Below are 23,452 nucleotides of genomic sequence, written 5' to 3'. Positions count from 1 at the left end.
AACTGCAAACAAATAAACCCACTGTACCTTTGAAATATTTTTCAATTAACCAAAATACCCTCTCTTGGATGATTTCAAGTAGGTTGACAGGTAAATGTCATTATTTCATGTTGTAATTCAATAAAGACACCAGGGCTTGTTTAGTTTTTCATAAAGACGGTCTTTGGGTTTCTATAAAATGAAACTGCTTTAACTCACTAACTTGTGCTTTCTTCTTCCTCTTTCCCTCCCTGCCTCCCCAAAACAACAACAACATTTAAAGCCAGAGATCTTTAAAGAACACTTAACTGACAAATTTTCATCTCCTATTCATTCAGTATCTTTCAACTCCCATCATATTTCAGGAAATAAGAGTTTCCTGTTTGCAGACTGGGTCCATAAACATGCCCTGAACAATGGTTGCCATTAAGAGGGGAACAGATGAGGCTTAAAGGGCTGTGGAATTTGAGAGTACACATGGAAGGGTCTGTGAGACACAGACAGAAAGAAAAAAGGACAGAAATATGATATAAACAACAAGCACCTAAAAAGAAAATGGCTACGAAAACCACTTTCCATCATTAGTTTCTGGGTTTGAATCATGACTTTTCCTCAGAACTGCAGAGGATGACTGTTGAGAGCAATCCAAGAGTTCTTAATGGTAAGTTTGCTATTCTCGCCACTATTTGCCAAGTGTACAATTATTGTATAAACTGAGTAAGAACGGATGTGCTGACAGCACCATAACAAATCATCAGCCACTCTGTTTTTGCTACAAAGCCATAGGTCCTGCATGTTTACTCCTCTGCACTACAGCCTGCCTTTTCCCACCTTCGGAATGCTGCCAGGCCACATCTCTTCCCCACCCCCCTCTCTCTTTCCCTGATGCTGTGGCACACACCTTTGTTCAACCTCTTTGTTTGGTCCTGTTTAGATTATTGAAATGCTCTTCTTTTTGTTGGTCTCCTTACCAACACAATCAAATGACTGCAGCTGGGACAGAATCGACAGCTAAATCCTCTGCCTGGCACCAGACTAGGGAGTTTGTATAATCTCCAAGCCTGATCAGGAAGCAACGATTTCATAACAATTTCAAGGTTTTCTTATTGTCACAATTACTCTTCTCCTTTAATTGGATTTCCTAGGATTCCCTTCTTTTGATAGCTGCTAAGCATTCCCCACAAGGAGCCCTGGTGATATAGTGGGTTATGAGCTGGGCTGCTAATCACAGGTCAGCAGTTTGAATCCACCAGCTGCAATTCCCTGGGAGAAAAATGAAGTTTTCTGCTCCTTAAGATTTTACCGCCTTGTATAGGGTATCCCTATGAGTCAGAACCAATTCAACAGCAAACAATAACAACAAGTATTCCCCACAGAGCTCCCAATCAACTTTAGACAATAACTATCTTTTCTCATTAAAAGCACAGCAATGTGAAAAAAGAATCCCATATATTTTTCACCCACCAAGTATGAATGGGCAAGCTAGCCTCAGGAGATCTCTGCAGCTTGCCTACCTTCTCTATCCATCTTAGAACAAATATTTAATCATATACAAACTTATCTTGTTTCTGAATTTTGAGAAGCTTCAACACATCTCAAAATCTTGATTCAATGATTTTCATACTCTCCCATATTCAAGAAAACCGTGAGGGTGAGTCAAAAAATTATCTGCACTCTTGTTATATTAAAACACCGTCCACATCAACAGCTGGTGACACTGAGCATTGCACGTGAAATGATTCTGTTGAATAGATGAGTGACAGTGCGTTATGTGACAAATCATTTGCAAATCACCATGGCTCTGCCTATGAAATAATCCACAACAGACAGGATTCAAAATGTTTGTGCATCTTGATGGGTACCAAAACTCATGGAAGAGCATAAACACATAAACAGAAGTGTTGGACATCTGTAAACAAAATGTGGACTGATGCTCAAAGGTAAAGGTTTCTTTTAAAATATTGATGCTTACAGTTTTCTGGGACTCTCAAGGGTCAGTACTGGAACACTATCAGGAAAAAGGTTCAACAATTAACAGTGCTTCTTATAGTGAGATGCTCACTGAAGAGCTGAAGCCTAAACATCAGTTTATACGCTGAGGACTGCAATCCAAGGGCTATGGGATCTTGCATGACAATGTACATCAATACACTTCCGCCCAAAGAGTTGACACTCTGCAAAATTTTGTTTTGACGTGTTAAAGCATTCTTCTCATAGTCCCGATCTTGTTCCACTGAACTTTCACCTGTTCAGTCTCCTGACAGCAGCCCTTTAAGGACAATGATTCACCTCTGATGAAAAAGTGAAGATAATGGTGCATTTCTAGCTTGCAGCTCAGACTAAAACATTTTTAAATAAGGAAATATGAAAGTTTGTTGACAGATGGACAAATTGTATTGAAAAGCAAGGGATTATGTAGAAAAATGATGTATTTGTGTTTTTTAAAAGTTGATTAAAATAAATTCTACAAGCAGAGTGCACATCATTTTTGACTTGAATGATGCTCAGGATTAGGAAGACTCAGAAGTGAAGATAGACACATAACATCTAAGGCTAGCACTCTGATGCACCTGAAGGAAGTAAGAACTGACAGCTGCTGCTGACTAGTTATTATATTATATGGAAAGTGAATGAACTTGACTTCTTTGGGCTACTATTAGCCTAATATTCCTGAAGGAAAAGTCCTAAGAAGAAACTGACTTTAACAATAGCATTAAAACACGCATGCAAATCGTTTTTCTGAACCTGATATCTGATGTTGTCTGCACCTGATATCTATTACCCAATTTTTGAAGAGCTACCAAGTTGCACTGGACAAGAGTACCACCTGGTTCTAAGCAGGGCGCCAAGCCAAGAAGAGCATAGTTCCCTAGAAATCAGGCTGGTTCTGCCAAGTCAAATGTGTGCCCAGCCCCTCCTTTATAACAGGAGCTCAAAAACTGTCAAAAAGAACAAACCTATGCTACTCTGAACAATAAACCATGCAATGTTGTGTTCTGTATATTTTAATCTAGGTTCTTACTGACAGCAATGTATATAATAAGATCCTGTTTAGAAATAAAATAAAATGAATGTACCCCACAGATGTAAAATTAGGATAGATTAAATAGCTCCCTTTTCCAAGCTGCGTATGATGATGGGACTTTTAAAGAAACTACATTCTTCTGTTAAAAAACGGAGACTCATTCTAGGTGTTAAGTCTAGGAAATTTTTGTTAGAGTCTCAAGGAATGTAACAGAACTAACACTTCCCAGGGAATCAGAAAATGAGAAAGTACTGAGGAAAGAGAGATAAAATACAGGTTTTAGTGACTCTCCCCGACCCCGCCCCAGCAAGTCTACAGAGCACAATGGGGTCAGAGAGGAGATGGTTGGTTCTCACAGTAAACAGCCAGTAAGGCTGGTGCTTTTTATCGATGCTAAAAGAACTCAGACGCTTCCTGCTATTTAAACAAGGTCCATTTTTCTTTCAAAGAACAGGAAAAGCCACAAGAGATTCCCACAGCGCCAGCAATAAGCTGGCTACTCCTGTACTGGGAACTTAAGCTAGAATGAAGAAGGGAAAAAGAAGAAATAAGGTGCTATCCAGATTCTTCTAATACTTGTGTTTCCCTCCTTCCTGGGATCTGTGATTTCCATAACCTGCTGGATTCAGAGCCTCATTACCACTACCATTCAGGATATACTTGGGTTTCTCCCTTATATTCAAACAATATACCTTTACACACTGCTTTCATGTGTTTCAGGTCAACGGTGAGGCCATATACAAAACTATCCTCATTTACACAAAAAGGCATCTTCCAAGGCTACTAATAGGTTGATCTAAAGCCCCTTAACCCTTCACAAAGTTAATAATAAATGGAAAAACCAGATTGTAAATACTGGAAGCCAGTTATTTCTTAGATATAGCAAGCATATTCCCCCTTTTGAAAGCTTATTCTATTCCATACGGTTAAAATGAATGCAATCTAGGCATCAGAGTTTGGAAGTTTGGATAATCCAAACTAATAGAACTGACCATGTTTGTTAGCAGGTGTAAACAAAGAATATGAGCCTATAAACCATTTCTGTTTAGTTTCCTTAACAGTAGTTTCACTAAGATGAAAACCCAGTTTCCTTCCAACCCTGGACCTTGACCCTAGGGGGTCTGGGAATCTGCTAGCATTTTGGCACTAAACGTACTGTTTTCCTCTCTTTATCATTCAGATCTCTAGTGCTTCGTGCAGGACACTGTTTACGCTACTTAAACTAGGCTATCAGTAGAGTGACGACATTCTCATTCATTCCACTGGCAATGGCACAAGACAACCTTATTTACTCAACCGGGGCTAAAGGTTTTCTTGGAGTTTTTTCCCTTTTCTCTTAAAAAGTGGTGCTCCATTCTCAGTTGTAAATCCATTAAAGCAGAATATTTCAGCACAAATCTAGAAAACATTTCTCGTGCTACTACAGTCTCAAATTACTTCAGCATTCTTACCTATATGGTATCAAATAAGGAAAAACGGAGCAAAGGAGGAAGCAAAAACCTCAAGAACTTTGAATTTCAAATGTCTGAAATCAACACACAGAATATCTCATTGATTCTCCTGGGAACATATTCCAAAAGTCTGAGGACTCACCTGGAATCCTGATGAAAGACCAGCCGTTTTGAGGCCTGATGCTCCACAGTCCTCCCGCTGGCTCCGGGAAGAACTGGGATCGTCGATTCAGCCAGTCTGCAGCTAGTTCAGGGGCTCCATTCAACAAACACTGTTTGGCTGCCAGACTCCCTCCTTCCTTCAACACGCGCTGTTCATATTCTGCACTTCGGTCATTGCAGTAAGAATCCAACGGCACTGCGGTGACCTGCAGTGAAACATACATGAGTGGCCCATTCACATACTGCAGAGAACCTCAACTTGGAAATCAAACTATTGTGGACAATTCTGAAACTAGTGGTTTGACAAAGTAAGCTGTTTCTAAGAGCTGATTTAGTGAGCTTCCCCCGGTGAAAGGCCGCTTCTTATATTATGAACCTGCAAACAAACCAATGATCCAAAAACAGCTGAAGTTTGCAGCAGATAAAATGGGAAACCAACACAGGAATAATTCTATTTTTCTATCTACAGATCTATCTAACATATCTTCCCACTTTGCCACTTCCTTCATTGTTGGATACTGCTTTTGACAAAGATCTATTAGAAATATACAGGATAGTGATGCCAGAAAAGGAGCCAGTTGTTGCTGTTGTTGTTCAGTGACAGAGAGTCAGTTCTGACTCAGCAACCCTGAAAAGGATTTCTGAGGAACAGTTGGTGGGTTTGAACTGCCAGCCTTGCAGCTAGCAGTCCACTGCTGATCTTACAGCACCATAGCAGGACCCCAGGGAGTTGATATTAAAAAACTTGAGAAGTATTGATTTTCTATGTTTTCAAAGCAATCTTTAAACTTTTTGTGGCATAGCACTTCTTTCTGTTCCTTTTTAACCAAACTGACAAACCTAATGGGAAAAAAGATTAAAGATCTTTTTTTTCTCTGGCTATAAGCTTGGCAGGGAGAGGCAGTGAGTAATTGCCAGACAGTAGCAGATTCATTTCCTCGCTAGGGCAGAGGCTATGAACAAATTTTATCTCAACACAAGGTGCAGGGCAATAAAACTCAAACTCTCCCACCCCCTGCCAATGGAGTAGAGGTTCTCCTGCCAACTTGGAAACATGGGATTTATCCTCCAGCTATCTGGATTTATTCCTACCCTAATAAGCAGCTGTGTAGTTCAAATGGCTGTGAAGTCATTTAATAAGAATACAAGACTACCTTTTGTTAAAATTTGAGGTTGTAATTATATGCCAAGTCCAGGTTGACAAAAATGCTAAAAGTCCATTGTTGTTCCTTGTTATTGAGTACCATTGAGTTGGTTCCTACTCATAGGGATTCTGTGTAGTATGGTGGGGAATGACCAGCCCGCAGGCCTTTTGAAGACCTGTGAAATCACTTGGTCTGGTCCCGCCATCCAATTCAGCCATCACGTTGTTGTTGTTAAGTGCCAATGAGTCAGTTCCTACTCATAGGGGCCCTGTATAAGGCTTCTAAGGAGCAGCTGGTGAGTTTGAATTGCCAACCTTGTTTCTCAAAGTGATCCTGAGGTCAAGTGCTTATCCTACAGGGCCACACCAGGACTCCAGCCATTACTTTGTTGTTGTTAAGTGCTCAAGTCGGTTCCGACTCATAGGGACCCTATATAGGGTTTTCGAGGAGCAGTTGGTGAATTTGAACCACCAACCTTACAGTCCAGTGCGTCTAGGGGTGAGTTAATTAAATATTTGACCAAATATTGTTGTTGTTGTTGTCAGGTGCCATCGAGTCGGAACTGACTCATAGCGACCCCATGCACAGCAGAACGAAACAATGTCTGATCCTGGGCCAACCTCAGGATAATTTTCAAGTTGATAACTTTGTATGGCCCACAAATGAGGTTATAAATGTTGGCAGAAAAAGGTTCCCACCCCAGATGTATAGGGTTTCTGAGGAGTGGGTGTTGTGGGGGTTTGAACTGCCGATCTTGTGATTCTAACAGTTTAGTACTTATCATACAGTGCCACACCAGGACTCCAAAACCCCGTCAGAATTAGTAAATTGCCTAGAAGAACCCTGGAATTAGATCAAGAGATAAGAAAAGAATTTGTGTATAAGGAAAAATGGCAAAGGTAAGGGACACTTCATAAAATAAAAACACTGGTGACACAAGTTCTATTATTTCTCAGGAGTCCTGAGTCTTTCTCAAGATGTGACTTTAGGTCTTGTTAAAAAATTTATACCTACTGGCTTTTCCTTTGAGTTCTGGCATGGCATGGTAGGATAAGCACTGGACTGCTAACCGCAAGGTTGGCAGTTGAAATCCACCAGTAGCTCCTCAGAAACCCTATATAAGGTTACTGTTGGAATCGACTCTACAGCACTTAACAACAACAGTTATTTCTCATAAGTTAGGCATTTAAGAAAACCTTTCTATCTTGCTATTACCTTTTTTCCCCCATGTCAATTAATGTAGGTAGAAAGTACCTCTTTGGGAGTTGGTAAAAAGTGCCAATTTTGATCCTGAAGGTCTAAGGAAGTGCTGTAGAGATGGTTCCAACTCATAGCACTCATGTATAGGGTTTCTGAGGAGTGGCTGGTGGGTTTGAACTGTCGACTTTTCGGTTAGCAGTCCAGTTGTTATTCTACAGTGACACACCAGAACTCCAAGGAAGAGTCAATGTTGTTGTTGTTAAGTGCCGTCGAGTCAGTTCCGACTCATAAGGGACCTTGTATACACAGGGTTTCCAAGAAATGGCAGGAGAGGCTGCGATTCAAACCAACCTTGCAGTCCAGCTCGTTAACCAACAGTGCCACACCAGGACTTCTGAAAGAGTAAATAGGTCTATATTTTTAACCAGTACCCCAAAATCTCAAGTCACACCTTGAGATATACTGCCTTGGGGTTTACAAGTAGTCAGCTGTCCTTGGAGATTATGGAGTTGCAGACACCTCTGCTGGAAACACAAGGAAACCAAGAACAGAAAAATAGCATATTTAAGCCATAACCAGAGAACATACTACTCTGTACTGCAGATGACAATGAACTGGGTTTACTAGGAAGCAGTGCCATCTGTGGTCTGGCTGCAAAACTACAGAGAACTGCAGCAAACCAGGTTAGGGTTAGAGCTTCAAAACCCAGACAATTCAACACAAAAATCAGTTTATCAGATCGTACTCTTAAAAGGGCAAATTTAAGTAATTGCAGATCACTTTTATCCTCTCCACAAGGAGCTTATTATTTTGCTTCCAAGTTATCTCTTTTTCACAATGAAACTTTGTTGTTGTGAAGTGCTGTCAAGTTCAGTTCCAACCCATAGTAACCCTGTCTAGGGTTTTCAAGGAGCAGTTGGTGGGTTAGAACCGCTGACCTTGTGGTTTGAAGTCCAGTGCTTATCCTACAGTGCCACACCAGGAACATGTATATATACAAATAAAGACTGAAATATACAGGAGGCAGATAAAAAACTGGGCTCTTATTGCCATGGTTTATCCTGGTAGTTGTCCTGTAAGCTCTGGGCCAGAGCACACACCTCCCATCTAGGATGTGAGTTCCAAAACCTCACTCACAACATAAATATGGCCATTTCAAACAACATGCAATCTTGGAAGAGTAAAGAGTATACTTCGTCTTTTCTAATGAGAAATTCATACTGATCAATTTTACACTTAGATAACTGCTCTGATGTATGAGTATTATTTTGGTGGAAAAGTATAACTTATATTTAATTGTTTATAGACATAAAGACTTTGGATCCATAACCTGAAGATCAAAAATAGAAAACTAAGAAACTCAGTATGAGGAATAAGGAAACAGGGAGAAAGTCACACCCTTTCAAGCCCAGGGTTGAAAACTAGGAGAGATCTGCATGGCAAACTTCTTAGTAAAATAATTTTTAATGTTTTCATGAGCATTTTTGGCAAAGAGTCCTGCATCAAAATATATACAGAATCATATAACATACTCATGAGGCCCAAAAGGGGGCAAAAGAGTCCTCCAGTTCTACTTAGAATAAATCCTGCTTTTATTCTATGATAAACAGCTAACCCCTGTGGCCTTCCTGATGGCTCAAAAACAAGATGAGATGAAGCATGACATTTTTCCCTCTTACAAATGGAAATACATACACCCTTTAGTCCCACATGAACTAATGCCCACTGCTCGCTTCATTAACCTGTTAAACTGTAGTGTCTTCATGGGCTGCCTTTTCAAGAATTCAACGCGTCCTTCCTGAAGACATGCATATTCCTGCCCCAGCTCTATGAAGCATAACTGCTACAAGCGCTTTAGCTTTTTGGTTAGATAAATTCCCAGGGCTTTAGTTTATTAACCCTATAGAACTGTTTCCTCTACTAAATAGAAAATAGTTCCTATGAGCCCTTCCTTAGTGGCATAGTCTGTCTAAAGTGATTTCACAGCATATAACAGGGAACTGAATTGACTTAACTCAAGGTTAAGACTGAGGCTTCAAAGGTTAACAGTTTCTCACCCCACAACAGATATTAGAAATCATTATAAGATGATTAATTCATCTCATGAAATGCTGTCTTCTTCATGTCAGGCCTGGTGTGGAAAGTGAGAACTTGAGTATATGACAGTCAGATATGTTTAAATCTTTTCCTGTCCTTGCAAACATGGTGTAATTAACTCCCATTTTCATAAGTAGCTGAGTAAGAAATATAGATGCTGGGGAACAGTCCTTTAGTCAAATGATAAAAATTTTTTCTTACTCCCTGCTTGCTTTCAACATTTATGATTAAATAGGCTTACCCAAGTAATGATTTAATTGGCTTTAGACAAACAGTAGCACTAGGCATAATAGTTAGGCTCCAGATTTGTTATGAAAGTGTGAGTATATTGGGAGAGTAGGATTGCTCCTGAACGTTTGAAGTGCTGGTTGACAACAATGAAAAAAGATTATGTCCATAAATAAAATTACAATCTCAGTTAACTTTTTACTGGCTTTATAAAACAAAGATAATAAGCCAACATGTGTTGACATCCCTTACTCATAAATCTAGACCTATTAGGCCTCTCTGTATACACAGATCAGGTCAACAGAATGAGAGCAGTTGACTTTATATGCTTCCTAGAAAGTGCATCAATTTAAGCTTCTAAACCTAGAATGTTTATGAAGAATACATTAAAATATCCAAATACTTTTATAGCCAATATAAACGAAGTGTATGCTGGCAAAGGAATCAAGTTCATGTAGCATAGGAGCAGCAGAAAGAATTCTAGGAGATAGGAGTCAATCCACTTAACATGTCTCTTTAGATCCTTTCCCAAATTTTGTCCTTTCATAATAAATTAATAAGGCTAATAAAGTAAGAATGCAAACTGATATGAATAACAGAAGAATATCCCAAAGGAAGATTCAGAAGGCTCTTCATTTTTTAATGGAACTGTAAAAACAATACACTGGTTAGGGTGAGTGACGAAAACAAGATGAAAAATATAGGATAAGAAATGGCAGCCCCATAGAGGCTGAAACTTGTCCCTTATAGCAAAAGTAACCAACAGGTTGAGAGAAAAGAAACTTTTTCTTTGTTTTAACCACAGTCTGGCCAGATCTGTACTGTTTCTCTCGTTCTTCAAACACTTCTTTATGGATACAATAAGGGCTCTGAATGCTGTCAGCAATCACAGGAGTACCCTTATTTGATCAATGGGGTCTTGTGAAGGATCCAAATAGCTGTTCAAAGCTGAAACTCCAAAAGAAGTTACTCTCAATCTGTAAACAAGAGCCAGACTGCTGAATGGGGAATAAGATGCAACAGTCACCATTCAGGTGGGGTACAGTTGTGAACCTCAGTGTAGGCAGCCCTGCTTAGGAAAATGAGAAAACACCAGACTCAAAAATTTCCTGATGTTGGAGTGTCATGTTTCCTTGTGTTATTTGGCAACTCTACTGAGGCAATGGCCGATCAGTCTCTCCCCAACTCTGGTCCCTCCTATGAAAAACCCTCAACAATCTCAATGCAGGTAACAAACGCTTCCCTTTACTTTTCAAATATTCCACTGCCCTTGAAGTGGCTGTTGGGTAGTAATCAACATGACAGATGGTTTGTTTGCATTGTAGTTTGGAGCCCCTGACTAAATGAGAGGAATTACATAAATGAAACATGGTCAAGGAAAGAAGCCACTCCTCTCTACCATACAACTGTTCTTGAACCAACAAAATCAGAGTGAGGACAGCTGTCTCAGGAAGGCCAAGAGTGTGGATGCTCTCTTTTTTAAGTACTGAGGATTTACATGCTTTTCAAGGTCCAAACAGTTTATTAATACACTTCTGTTTATAAAATGGATCCCTTGAAAATTGGTTTACTTGTTCAACTACAATCAATTTGAATTTTGTCTATTCCCTTCTTTGGCACTTACTCGTGGACTGGCCACACACAAAAATGATGGCAGCTCAGTAAGCAGGCAGCAACGAAGCGAGGAGGTAGCTGATCTCCGCTGATGGATGATCTGGTCTGAGTAGCCACTCACTGCTTTACAGTGGCTGCTGAAAACAAGAGACTACAAAACAAAAATGCAAGTTAGTGCTAATGACAATTATATACAATGTAAGCAAAGGGGAGATGCCACATATGAAATAAACACGACTTGACGACCTTTCTTCTATAATATCAAATACTATGATTTCTTTAAAAAATTAACTACTAATGGAACCAAGTATATAAAATGCTGTTATTGTTAAGTGCCATCGAATCAGTTCTGACTCATAGCAATCTGGTATAGCACATACAAGGAATGGCTGGTAGGTTTGAACCATCAACCTTACAGTTAACAGTCCAGTGCGTATCATATACTATCCCACCCCACCAGGACTAGGCACAAGCAAAACTTTCATTAGACAAAATTATGTACGTATATGCAGGGGAAAGTTTGGTTCAGTTAGTTATGTTTTACTGCAGATGCAAACTAGTAGAAACAATGATCAATAATATTTTGTTCAATTTTCTTTAAAGCAGCTCTGTTTAGCATCACCTGTGTGTACCAACAGAGTAATGTACGTTGAAATCTAGTTTAAGACTACTGTTCTATTTATTTGACGACATCAATATTAGTGGATGTCGTCAAATAAATAAAAATCACAGAACAGAAAATAAAATCTTTAGTTCTTCTATATGATAACTACTTTCAAAAATACACATTCTTTTATACTGCTGTATCAACAAATATTTTATGAAAATAAAACCCACAATCAAGTTGAACTCAATGTAGAAAATTATGTGGCACAAAGAAACCAGCAGCCACACATACACACACAAAACCCACAGGAAAATGACAGCACTTAACTCATAGCTATAGAAAATTACACCTAATGTAAATGGATTAAATGTATTAGTCAACAGAGAGTGCAGGATGGATAAGAAGAATCCTTCAATAAGGTGTCTATACCAGACACATCAAAAAGATGGAGACAGCATGAATGACCATCAACAGAAGAATGGTTAAACAAACTTAGAGTCATACACACAATGGAATATTACACAACACTGAAGAATTATCGATGAATCTATGAAACACCTCACAACATTACTCGCTGAGTGAAATTAGTCAATCACAAAAAGGCAAATATGAGATAGAAGTCGTAATAAGTTAAAAGCTCTTTTTGATAAAAGAAATAATCTATGATGGTTATGGAGAAGGTAGAGGGAGGAGGAATTATTCACGGGCTAGAGGACAGACACATGTTAACATAGGGGAGAAGTTAGTTAACAAAGAAAGATGAAGGCAACGGGAGACACAGGGAGAAATGCGATAGATAAAGTGAGTAGAGGTAAATACTGTTAACTGATGGTACATGGAGGGGATTGCAATCATTGTAATGAAATAAAGTATATGATTTATTTAATGTAAAACTGATGATCGGCTCTATCAAGCTTCACTCAATTCACAGTAAAAAAAAATTTTTTTAACACCAAAAAACAACAAATACCCAGCATTTTAACATACTTCATAGTTGATGTTATAAAGATTCGGTTTACGGTCCTTTCACATGAAAAATTTTACATAGGAAACGCAAAGTACTCAAGCGGAACAGAGCATATCAGTATCAGAGATGCAGAAATTGAATCTCCAGTGCACTGTCAGACATTTTACCTCTTAGTGGTTACAAATCAGGCTACTAACCCTCAAGGTTGGCAGTTCGATATAACCAGCTGTTCCGTGGGAGAAATATGAGGCTTTCTGTTTACAGCCTCAGAAACCCTGTGCAGGGTTGCTATGGGTCGGAACCGACTCCGTGGCACATAACAACAATACTAATTTTAACTTTAGATCTCTATCCTTGATTACTCCACTTACTAGTTTTTACTAGTTTCCAGCATAAGGCAGGTTGAGATCTGTATACAAAACTTTACGGATGAAAATGACACACAGGTAAGTTTACACACACCCTTATAAAGTCAAGAAAAACGTTCAAGATTAGAACACAACCAGGACCTTCTGTAGGAGAATAAGTTACAATTCTAGTACTCAAAGCTTCTAGTACCAAATCTCAAGACCTTTCCTCAATATATTATCCAGCTCTACTCACACCAGGCTGTTTCTTATAAGGTTACAATCCTTCCCTGATGTAAATGAGTTCTTCAGGACACAGTTCTAAGAAAGACTACCTCAAATGGTCAGTAGATTCTCTAAATACCCTCTTTTAAACTGATGTGGTGGTGGCAGTTGGTTCCGACTCACAGCGACCCTACATAGGGTTTCCGAGGCTGTAAATCTTTACGAGAGCAGAAAGACTCATCTTTCTCCCGCAGAACAGCTGGTAGTTTCAAACTGCTGACTTTGAGGTTCGCAGCCCAACTGTTAAACCACTACACTACCAGAACTCTTTTTAAACTGATATATATACATATATAACAACTTGTTAAGTACCATCTGTCAGTTCCAATTCATAGTGACCCTGTTTAGGGTTTCCAAGGAGAGGTTGGTGGGTTGAACTGCTGACCTTGTGGTTAGCAGTCCAGTGCTTCCACGAAGCAATCAGCATCTTCTAAGTAATGGTCATGAACAAACTGAAAGGTTTTCATTGGTTTTTCCAGTATAGTTGGGCTCTGTGTTCACAGGTTGCTGGGGACAGCATACACAGACCAGTTGATCAGTGGCAGCCCCATTAAACCGCCTCTGAATATAATCAATTTAACCCAGATGCTCTCCTTCCTCCTAAAAGTACATAGGAATGTGATAATTAAGAGTAGAGTAGCATTTTAGATATAGATAAATGAAGCCAGGTGCCTGAGATCTTGCTCACAAACAAAAGTTTGCAAAGTATACAGAGACAACTTGGCTCCTTTCAGGAACCTTGCTTTACATTAAGTATCCTTAAGAAACCACATGTCGCTGCTCTAGATCATTTAAGCCTAAAAATTAATACATAACAGCTTGATTGAACCTTTGTTCTGTAAAAATAAAAATGTTATATTGTTAAGAAAAACTATGAAAATATCTTAAAAGTTGTTCCTGTGAATCATTATGTCCTGTTTTGAATGATTAATCACATTTCAGTTCCGGATCCTGTCTTAATCACATCCTCCCTTTGTGAAATTACATCCTCCCTTTGTGAACTACATCCTTCCTTTGTAACAAATCCCTCCCTAAAAAAGAGAATAAAAGTCTGAGGTAGAGTTAGATCTGTGTGCAATGCTGTGCAATGCTATGCAATATGTTTGCAGATCTGTTTACTTGCCAGCTTGCATCATATCTATGTGTGTCTTTTTTGTATATATTTCGTCTTTCTCTATCCCTTTCGCCGCCAGATCTCCCTTCTTCGTGACACCCACACTTCCTTGTTGAGGCTTGAACCTGACATAGGACCTCCACAACAGGTCTCTAACCTGATAGCACAGGGTATCTATCTTTACAACAACACCGGATTACTATACAAGACCCATTCATTACCGTTGATGTTAAGGCTCCTGTCCCACTTGGGATTTTTTTCCCCCTCAGGGTTTTCAGAAACATTGTATTGGCCAGCATTTACACGGGAGAAAGTATTGGACTGCCAAATGCAAGGTCTGTGATTTGAACTAACCAGGTGTTTTTCAGAAACTCTATTACAGGGGTCACCATGAGTTGGAACCAACTCAACAGCACTTAAGAACATCAAGCAATAAGCATCTACTTTAAGCTCATCTTTTATTCTATGTTTACATCCATAATCATCTGAATGCCTAGTATGTGGATCAATATGAAGACTAACTAATAGGCTGGTATCATCCTGCTCATTGAATACTGAAAAGCTAGGGAAGTTACCAACAAAAATTCCTACTGCTGAAGGTAAAATTTTAGATACATTTTTCTGTTTATCAAAAGTACATTTCTGACATAAGTCATGGCTCCTTTTGTCCCTCCTGGTAGCTGGAGTAAGAGAGGTAACAAATTTGGCAACAAAACTGCTCCTTTCAGTCAGCTGCAGAAGTAAGTTGTTGACAATTTGTTGAGCTGGAGCATCTATTGCCATCTAAATCATTCCTAAGTAGGAGGCTGAGGCAGCAACAGTAGCTAATGTAAAGCGTTTTGTCTTCTAAAAACAATGTTAGAGATCTCTTCAAGTCAACAGAAAACGGCTTCTTCTTTTCTCCTAAGAGTATGAAGACAGCAGATGGCTTTCTGGCAAAAGTCTGCCTTGCGATAATTTTATTGACAGGGAAGGTAATTTCCAACCTAGAACAAATTCACTATATCAGGTAGGTTAGCAGTTCAGTGCTTATCCTACAGTGCCATATCAGGACAACATGTAAAAGAAAAAAAAATTTTTTTTTTCATTAGCTCAAAATGCTCAACACAGCTGAAGAGAAACTCTGAATACCCAAGAACATTTTACCCAATACATACTTTTCTAGATTATTTTATCTTAACAGTGGTTCTGTCAAACCTTCCTTAGTATAGGTGGCTCTTGGAAATTCAGCTTTACATCATAAAATGAACTGTTAAACATTGCTAGATCCAGAAAACGTCAATCTTTGAAAGAGAAGAAAAAAAAGTACACCTCAAACACCACTGAATACAATGTTCAGTGGTAGAGCTAGAGAAGAGAGTTTATTGCCTTTTCAGTATATTTTGGCCAAAAACAATTCAGAAAAAGAGAAACAATGTTTCACTATGGATATTGTGACTTGGTTATAATGTGGTCACAACTTTACTATTCTGCTGTTCCAGTCTCATGCTCTTAAATGTCTCAAAACCTTGTAGGCATGGACAGCTGTGTGTGTCTTGCTGCCAATACCACAATGTGCACATGGTAGCAAAGTTAGCTTTTTGTAAAGAATCTCTTGGCACAATGTAAAGGTCTCAAGTGAAAATAAGAAGGCTAGGATGATAAGTCCCACAGCTACACACGTCTTGCCCACAGTGTTACGCCGAAAACACACCCCTATTTACCCTTCAGATATAGAGACTATGCTTTATTTTACCATGTCTTATTTAAAATTTGAAAGAACACCTATGTTAATATTATTAGGTCTTCATCATTCAGAAACTAATGTTCTGCTTCTGTTCTTAAAGAACATGGCCAAAGTTAGATATAAGGGTCTCATTTTAAATGAAAAGGAGTAACGTTTATGGATCAATTATTAGATTACATGAATTCTACTTTCACAAATAAAAATTTTAAGTGACCAAACAAAAAACAGCAAAATAAAAGACAAAACCTTGAACACAATGGCTTCCCAGAGCTTTCCACAAGGGGCATTGTTGGCAGCTCCCACGATCTCAGGAAATGATGACAGATATAGATACTGTAGCTGAAAATTAACATTTAGCGGAAGAATTTTCAAAAACTTCCTGTTTGGGGATTCATCATCAATAGCCAGTTAATAAAGAATAATGTTTAAAGCTCAAACACCTACCACTTCTCTTTTATAATCTTTATTCTTAGATCCTTTTGTATATTTTAAGTTGAAAATATGAATGCCATCAATTTCTGAGCTACATGACTCACTAGAGTTATAGAGTATATAAAAGCTTTCAACACATACCATGCCAAAGTAGACCAATACCATGACAACAGTTTCAATGAACTGTGCAAGGAGATGGAATCAATACTAGGGCTTTGTTTCTGTCAACCAATCATTTTAATGTGACATTTAATTGGATATAGTCTGAAATCATTCTGTCTCCAAAAAGATGAGAAGTGGTATATGGAATACAGTTCTGTTTTTTGTTTTCATTCTTCTTAAAAACAACACCAACAACAAAAGATTAAGGCTTATGTGTGTGGGTCTTAGACTCCTTATCCACTGCAAAATACTGTAAAAGATAGAAACTGTGACCAGAGCACCATGGCGAGGGGGAGGGAAGTTAGTGGTGAATACAATTGAATTTATGAAAGTTCGGAGCTAAATACACATACGTTTTCCTTGAAATTCTTCCTAGTAAAGCAGGTTGTTGTTAAGTGCTGTCGAGTCAGTTCCACCTCATAGTTACTCTGTATAGGGTTTCTGAGGAGTGGGCTGGTGAGTTTGAACCACAAACCTTGAAGTTCAAACTGACTTTGTGGTTTAGTGTTTATCCTACAACGTCACACCAGGAGTCCAAAGCAGGTTAAAACACAATAAAATGAAGTGAACACAGGGAAACATGCTGGCTTTTGTTAATACAAGAATCACAAGGTAAGAAAATATTCACTTCAAGTAAGAGATTTTAAAAGACCCTCAACTCTGACTAAAATACCTATAAATTTAGTCTGTTTTCTTGATGTTTATGTACATACCAAAGATGGGAATATGAGAATGCTATTTCCTTGAATTCTATAACACAAAATCACTTCTCATTGTCCAGCTCACTCACATACATGAGGGAATGAGGGGATTGGATTAGACTGTAGAATATGGTTCACGTAGCATATGACCTGAGATTGCATCCTAAGAACAAGAAATCAACACTCATTATTTCTCTCCTCAAAGAAATAAGAACAAGCTGCATTTAGAATACTGGCTGTTGGAACAGGACCTGCTACTCTTTCTTTTTTAGATTTTACTGTAGTACACTATATGTACAAAAAGTTTGTCATTTAATCTTAAGTGACATTCATTTTATTATCCCAAAAAGGAACTCTGTAATTCTCTGTAAACCATTACCCAGTACACAAATAAAAGGTTTTTTTAGCAATCCAATTGTTCATTACTGGCATTTAAAAAAACAACGTACATTTGCATATTTCCCATCTTACAACTTTGCTATTATATCACTTACTAGTTGTCAGGAGTTCTTTTGTTGCTATTGTTGATTCTTCGGAACTTTTTTTTTCTTTCTCAAAACAATATTTTATGTATTTGAACATTTAAAAGGTATAAACCATATCCCAAGTGGATCAGTATTTCTCCTTCTCATCACTGCCAGGCTATGGCCATATAATTGGTATAAGCTATTCTTTGGAACTTTTCTACATACACAATCGTATCATCTGGAAAGATACTGTTTAAGTTTTAAAGAGATAGTACCTATTCAGCAATAATTCCTATTCCCCCACCCCATAACCACCAATTAGCTACTGTCTCTATGTATTTGCTTAGTGCAGATATAACATACTCTCGTAAAAGGTACTGTATTATATAATTCTTTTGTGACTGACTTATTGACTCAGTAAAATGTTTTCAAGGTTCATACATGCCATAGCTTATACAAGAATTTAACTTCTCTTTATGGTTAATATTGCATATATTATGTTACATTTTTGCTTATCTATTCATCTGATGATGGACATTTGGATTATTTCTACTTTTGGCAATTAAAAGCAATGCTAGTGTATACGCATCTGTTTGAATCCAGTACCTATTATTCTTTATAAAACAAATGGAGGCACAGAAGGGAACAGAACGAAGGATTTTCTCCTAAAAGGACACAGTTAAATATGAAAAAATTCAAAGCTATATTTGGTTATCTCCAAAGGAATTTTATTCAAAGACATTATTTGCCTTCTCATATAAATAAATCAATTTGTCAACAACAACTTGCTGGGATTTTGACTGGGATTACTCTGAATCTATTTATCAAGTTGAGAAGAATTGGTATCTTAATAATGTTAAATATTCCAATGGGCTGTTAATGGAAAGGCTGTTGCTGTTGTTAAGTGCGACCCTGTATAGAGTTTCTGAGGAGCAGATGGTGGGCTTGAAATGCTGACACTGAGGTTCAAACGGATTTTGCAGTCCAGCACATTAAGCCGCAATGCCACACCAAGACTGAAACTCACTAGTTGCTCCAAGGAGAGAGAAGAGATTATCTGCTCCTAAAAAGACTTAGTCTTAAAAATCCTATATTAGGTCATTATGAGTTGGAATCAACTTGATAGCAGAAGGATTGGTTTTAGTTTGGTATCTATATCTTATACAGCTCTCAAAAGTATTTTTTAAAGATTTATACTTAATATTTAAATTTTCTGGTGTCAATGTAAATGGTATGTTTTTTATTTCAAAATCCAATTATGGTAAGTAGTATCCAATCTGTCTGGGCGGGGCTGATGAAATGCAGATAGGTCTCTTATGATACAATAGTGAATAATTGTTATCAGGATTGATTGTGAGGGTTGGAAATGTAAAGGTAGACGTTTTATAGCAAGGAGGGGAGTGATTAACATTTCAGTCTAGGAGCAGAGGTCCCTGGGACCATCAATGGAGAATAGCGGAGAGCACCCCCCTACCCAGAGAAGCAGTGACACCAGAGATGGAGGCAGAGATGATGACGTGGAGCGATGGAGCAGCTGGAGAATTTAGATCCAGAGAGAGAGAGAGAGGGGCTGTGTGCTGATGACCGGGGTGTGTAGGCTTGTAGTGTATACCTTTGGTTGGTCGATGATGCATGGAGGGGATTGTAACCAAGGCAATGAAACGATATTCGACAGAATGAATGTAAAACTAATGTTTTCCCATGTAAACTATTACATAAGTCAAAATAAAACATTTTTAAAAAAAATCCAATTATGATGTTACATTGTGGGGACCACAACCATCAACATAAAACAAAATGTGTTATCAACTGCTGTGCAAATCCTCACCCAATTTCACAATAAAAAGGTTTCTTAAACAATCCAATTGTTCATTACTTGCATTTAAGATCCCTGGTGTGGTACTGTAGGATCAACACAGGACTAGTTATAGCAAGGTCGAAAGTTCAAATCGACCAGCCAGATACCCTATGCAGGGTCTCTAGGAGTCAGAATCGACTTGAAAGCACACAACAACAAGGCATATAAGAAAATAACTGACTTTTGTATATTAACCTTGTATCTTACAAATTTGCTATAATCACTTACTATTTGTCAGCAGTTCGAAACTACCAGCTGCTCCGCGGGAGAAAGATGAGGCTTTCTACTCCCGTAAAGATTTACACCCTTGGAAACCCTGTTACAGGGTCGCTATGGGTCGGAATCGACTCGATGGCACTTAACAACAACAACAACATTTGTCATGAGTTGTTGGTGATTCTCTGGAATTTTTCTACATACACAATCATGTCTCTGGGAAGAGATTGCTTGAATGTTACTAGAGAGACAATCCTGGTATTTCCTTCAAATTTTAGCATATCTCTCTGTCTCTTCTTTCAGGTCTTTCCATATGAGAAAATGTCTAAACTTTACCTTTGAGATTGATCTAGAACACATCAGTCTCAATCTGGATTCAACTTACAAATTATTTCATCAAAACCTTGAAACACAACTTGTGTTCATTTTGCATATTAAAAAAAAGGTTATTGCACTAGCTAGTACTACAAAAGAAATCAAATCAGAGTTGGAGAAACTGAGTCTCTTCTGTACTATGTTTATAATTAACCAAAGTTAGACATTCAGAACTAAGTTGCCCAATTAAATGAATCTTGCTCACAAAAAGAACATGTGAGCAATGAATCCCTGTTGAAGAATGAAATCCACATATTACACTGTATTTAATGTAATATGTTTCCCACCTGACATTTGCTGACGCTAATAAAACTGTGAACGGAAAAAGGTGACATTAAGAGCAGCGAAAAATTCCAAAATCTTTTCTAGTTTAAGAAAACTTCCATAGTGCTATCCTTAAAACCCATTTACAAAATTTCAGATCAGAGAATATGAAAATATTCTTTTAACTAAGTATAGGCAATAAGCCGACAGTAAAGGGAATGTAGTAGTTTTAAGATTGTCAATGTTGTTATTATTAAGTGCTTGATGTCAAATCTGTTCCAACTTAAAGCAATCGTGTACAGCAGGTGTAGGGAACGTCTGGCCTGTGGGCCATATACTGTTGTTGTTAAGTGACATTGAGCCGATCTCAACTAATAGCAACACTGGTTAGAGTTTCTGAGGAGCGGCTGCTGAGTTTGAACCGCCAAACCTGAGGTTGAATCTGACCTTGTGGTCGAGTACTTATCTTACAGCCCCATGGTGGGTCATATAAGGTCTGCAAAAATCCTTTGGTATGGCACTGCCAAGGCAACTGCAGCTCCAGCCATCACATTGTTGTTAAGTATCATCCAGTAGGGTCCCACAATACCAACCTTGTATAGGGCTTTCTGGGGAGCAGCTGGTGAGTTTGAACTGCCAACCCTGTGATTCAAACTGACAATGAAGTAGAGTGCTTATCCTAGGGCACCAACTCATAGTGACCCAATGTACAACAGAACGAAACACTGTCCAGTCCTGGGCCAACTTCCCAATTGTTGCAACGTTTGAGAGCCCATTGATGCTGCCACTTTGCCAATCCATTTCGCTAGGGCTCTTCCTCTTTTTATCTGAACCTCCGCCTTACTAAACATGATATCCCTCTCCAGTGACTAGTCCCTCCTGATAATATGTCTGAAGTATGAGAGACAAAGTTTGGCCAGCCTGGCCTCCAAGGAGAACTTTAGCTGCACTTCTTCCAACACAGATCTGTTGGTTCTTTTGGTAGCCCATGGCACTTTCAATATTCTCCTCCAACACCGTAACTCAAAAGCACCAATTCTTCTATGATCTTCCTTACTCACTGGCCAGCTTTCACATGCATATGAGGTTATTAAGTCATATTGGGTCAGTCAGGCGCACCTTAGTCCTCAAGCTGACATCTTTGCTCTTCAACACTTTAAAAAGGTCTTGTGCAGCAGATTTGCCTAATGTAATACGTCCTTTGATTTCTTGGCTGCTGCTTCCTGAGTATTGATAGGTGATCCAAGAAGAATGAAGTCCTTGACAACTTCAATCTTTTCTCCACTGATAAGAATGTTGTTTATTGGTCCAGTGGTGAGGATTTTTGTTTTCTTGACATTGAGATGTAATCCATACCATAATGTAGTAATGGTCATACCAAAGACTGCTTTTTGATCTCCATCAGTAAAATACTTTAAGTCCTCTTCACTTTCAGCAAGTAAGGTTGTATCATCTGCATATCGCAGGTTGTTAATGATATAGCATATGTATATTCAGTTGCTGTCAAACGTTTTTCCAATGTGGTTTTACAAATTTACACTCCCACTATTAATGTTGCAGGACTTGAAGTTGTTTTACATTTTCTCCAACAGTTAGTATTATCAATTCTTTTCATTATAACTTTTTATTAATTTGTAGTGCCATCTCATTGTAGACAAAGAAATTAATGCTGTACAGCACTGTTTCAAAGAATTGTTAGCTATTTCAGGGTAAATAAGGGTGAGTGTAACAAGAAATGAGGCCAGCGAAACAGGCCGAGATCATATGAGGCCTCATAGGTTATGGCAAAGGTTTGGTTTTCATTCTGAATGAGATGGATCACACTGAAGAGCTTTGAGAAAAGGAATGGCAATTAGTCTACATGCTATACCCCTTCAACTAGATTAAAGTTTGGCAGCTAGGATATTTTATGGCAGATTGTGTTATTTGTTCCCTATAAACTGAAAAGCCCATATGATTTCCTTCTCAAATATTTGTGGCTGATTTCTCAAGCATTGCTGATAGTTAATATACTTTTTTTGTATTCTATAGACAGAACCAATAATGTAAAATAAAGACAGAATTGAGTTCAACCTTTTAAAATAATGTTATAATAGCAGACTGTATGACTACTGGTGAAATACTTCTAGCGCATTTACTGGGAACACTGATGAATCTGATGAAGAATTACTTGACAACCATTAGAATGATTACTTCTCTTAGCCCCAAAATTACTAATGTATATTGCTACTGTTATTACCTAGTTCCTACTGTCTACACTGAAACAATTGCTTACCTGTAACAAAGGGCAGCTGCAAAGGTTGGGTGAGGACAGAGGAAAATTAACCCCAAGAAGGAAATCTTTGTTTCGCAGATATCTCAGTGGGATTTCCCCTTCTGGCTCTCCCCAAGTGCGGAGTTGATGGAGCCTGTAGGAGGCTTTCAGAGACAGGAAAAGAGCTAACCATCTGAAAGAAACCAAAGCAGATATGCTTATTCAGGGCTCCATGGAAGTCTGAGTCATTCATAGTAGTGAGGACCCTTCCAAAGGTTGTCATTAATACTCCTCTTTTAAAAATACTGAGCATTTTAAAATAGCAAATTCTTTCCCAATTTCAGATAAAGCCATTTCCTATTGTTGTTCCATAAACTGTGTCACTGGCATGACATGATTTGCTACTATGATATGCTACTTAATTAGCTATACTGAAGAAATCGAAAATCCTTGGTAAAGCTTCTCTCGCAATTAAGAAATATTCAATTCTAGAGAGAATAAACAAGATGGTAGACGGGGTAGAAGTGCACTGAGGAGCTTCGTCACAACAACACAGAATACTGGACCAAACAGGCTCATGGGATGGTCTCAGAACTCGGAACCACATACAAAAGAATTTTTAAAAAGTTGGAAGGCTTACAGGCAGTGGTATCTGTAGCTGAAGCAAGAAATCCTGTGCTTTTAATCCAAGGTGCTCAGCTGCTCCCTGAGCAGCCATCTTGGGCAAGATCGGTGGGGGAAGGATCAGAGCAGCCACAGACGCCTGACAAAACCGC

General features: G+C 38.5%; 1 protein-coding gene across 1 annotated transcript in view; it reads right to left on the bottom strand.

The window, feature by feature from the left end:
* INO80 (INO80 complex subunit) overlaps window positions 1-23,452 on the bottom strand; it is a 157,143-nt gene that overhangs the window by 56,363 nt on the left and 77,328 nt on the right. The window contains exons 23-25 of the mRNA XM_006831756.1: window positions 22,698-22,869; window positions 10,912-11,052; window positions 4,598-4,823 (exon numbers count right to left, since the gene is read on the bottom strand). Of these exons, the coding sequence (XP_006831819.1) occupies window positions 4,598-4,823; window positions 10,912-11,052; window positions 22,698-22,869 (539 nt within the window). The remainder of the gene's footprint in view (window positions 1-4,597; window positions 4,824-10,911; window positions 11,053-22,697; window positions 22,870-23,452) is intronic.

Source organism: Chrysochloris asiatica, unplaced genomic scaffold (assembly GCF_000296735.1).
Source record: "Chrysochloris asiatica unplaced genomic scaffold, ChrAsi1.0 scaffold00004, whole genome shotgun sequence".
NCBI classification, from domain to species: Eukaryota; Metazoa; Chordata; class Mammalia; order Afrosoricida; family Chrysochloridae; genus Chrysochloris; species Chrysochloris asiatica.
This window is presented reverse-complemented; position numbering and strand designations above follow the sequence as displayed.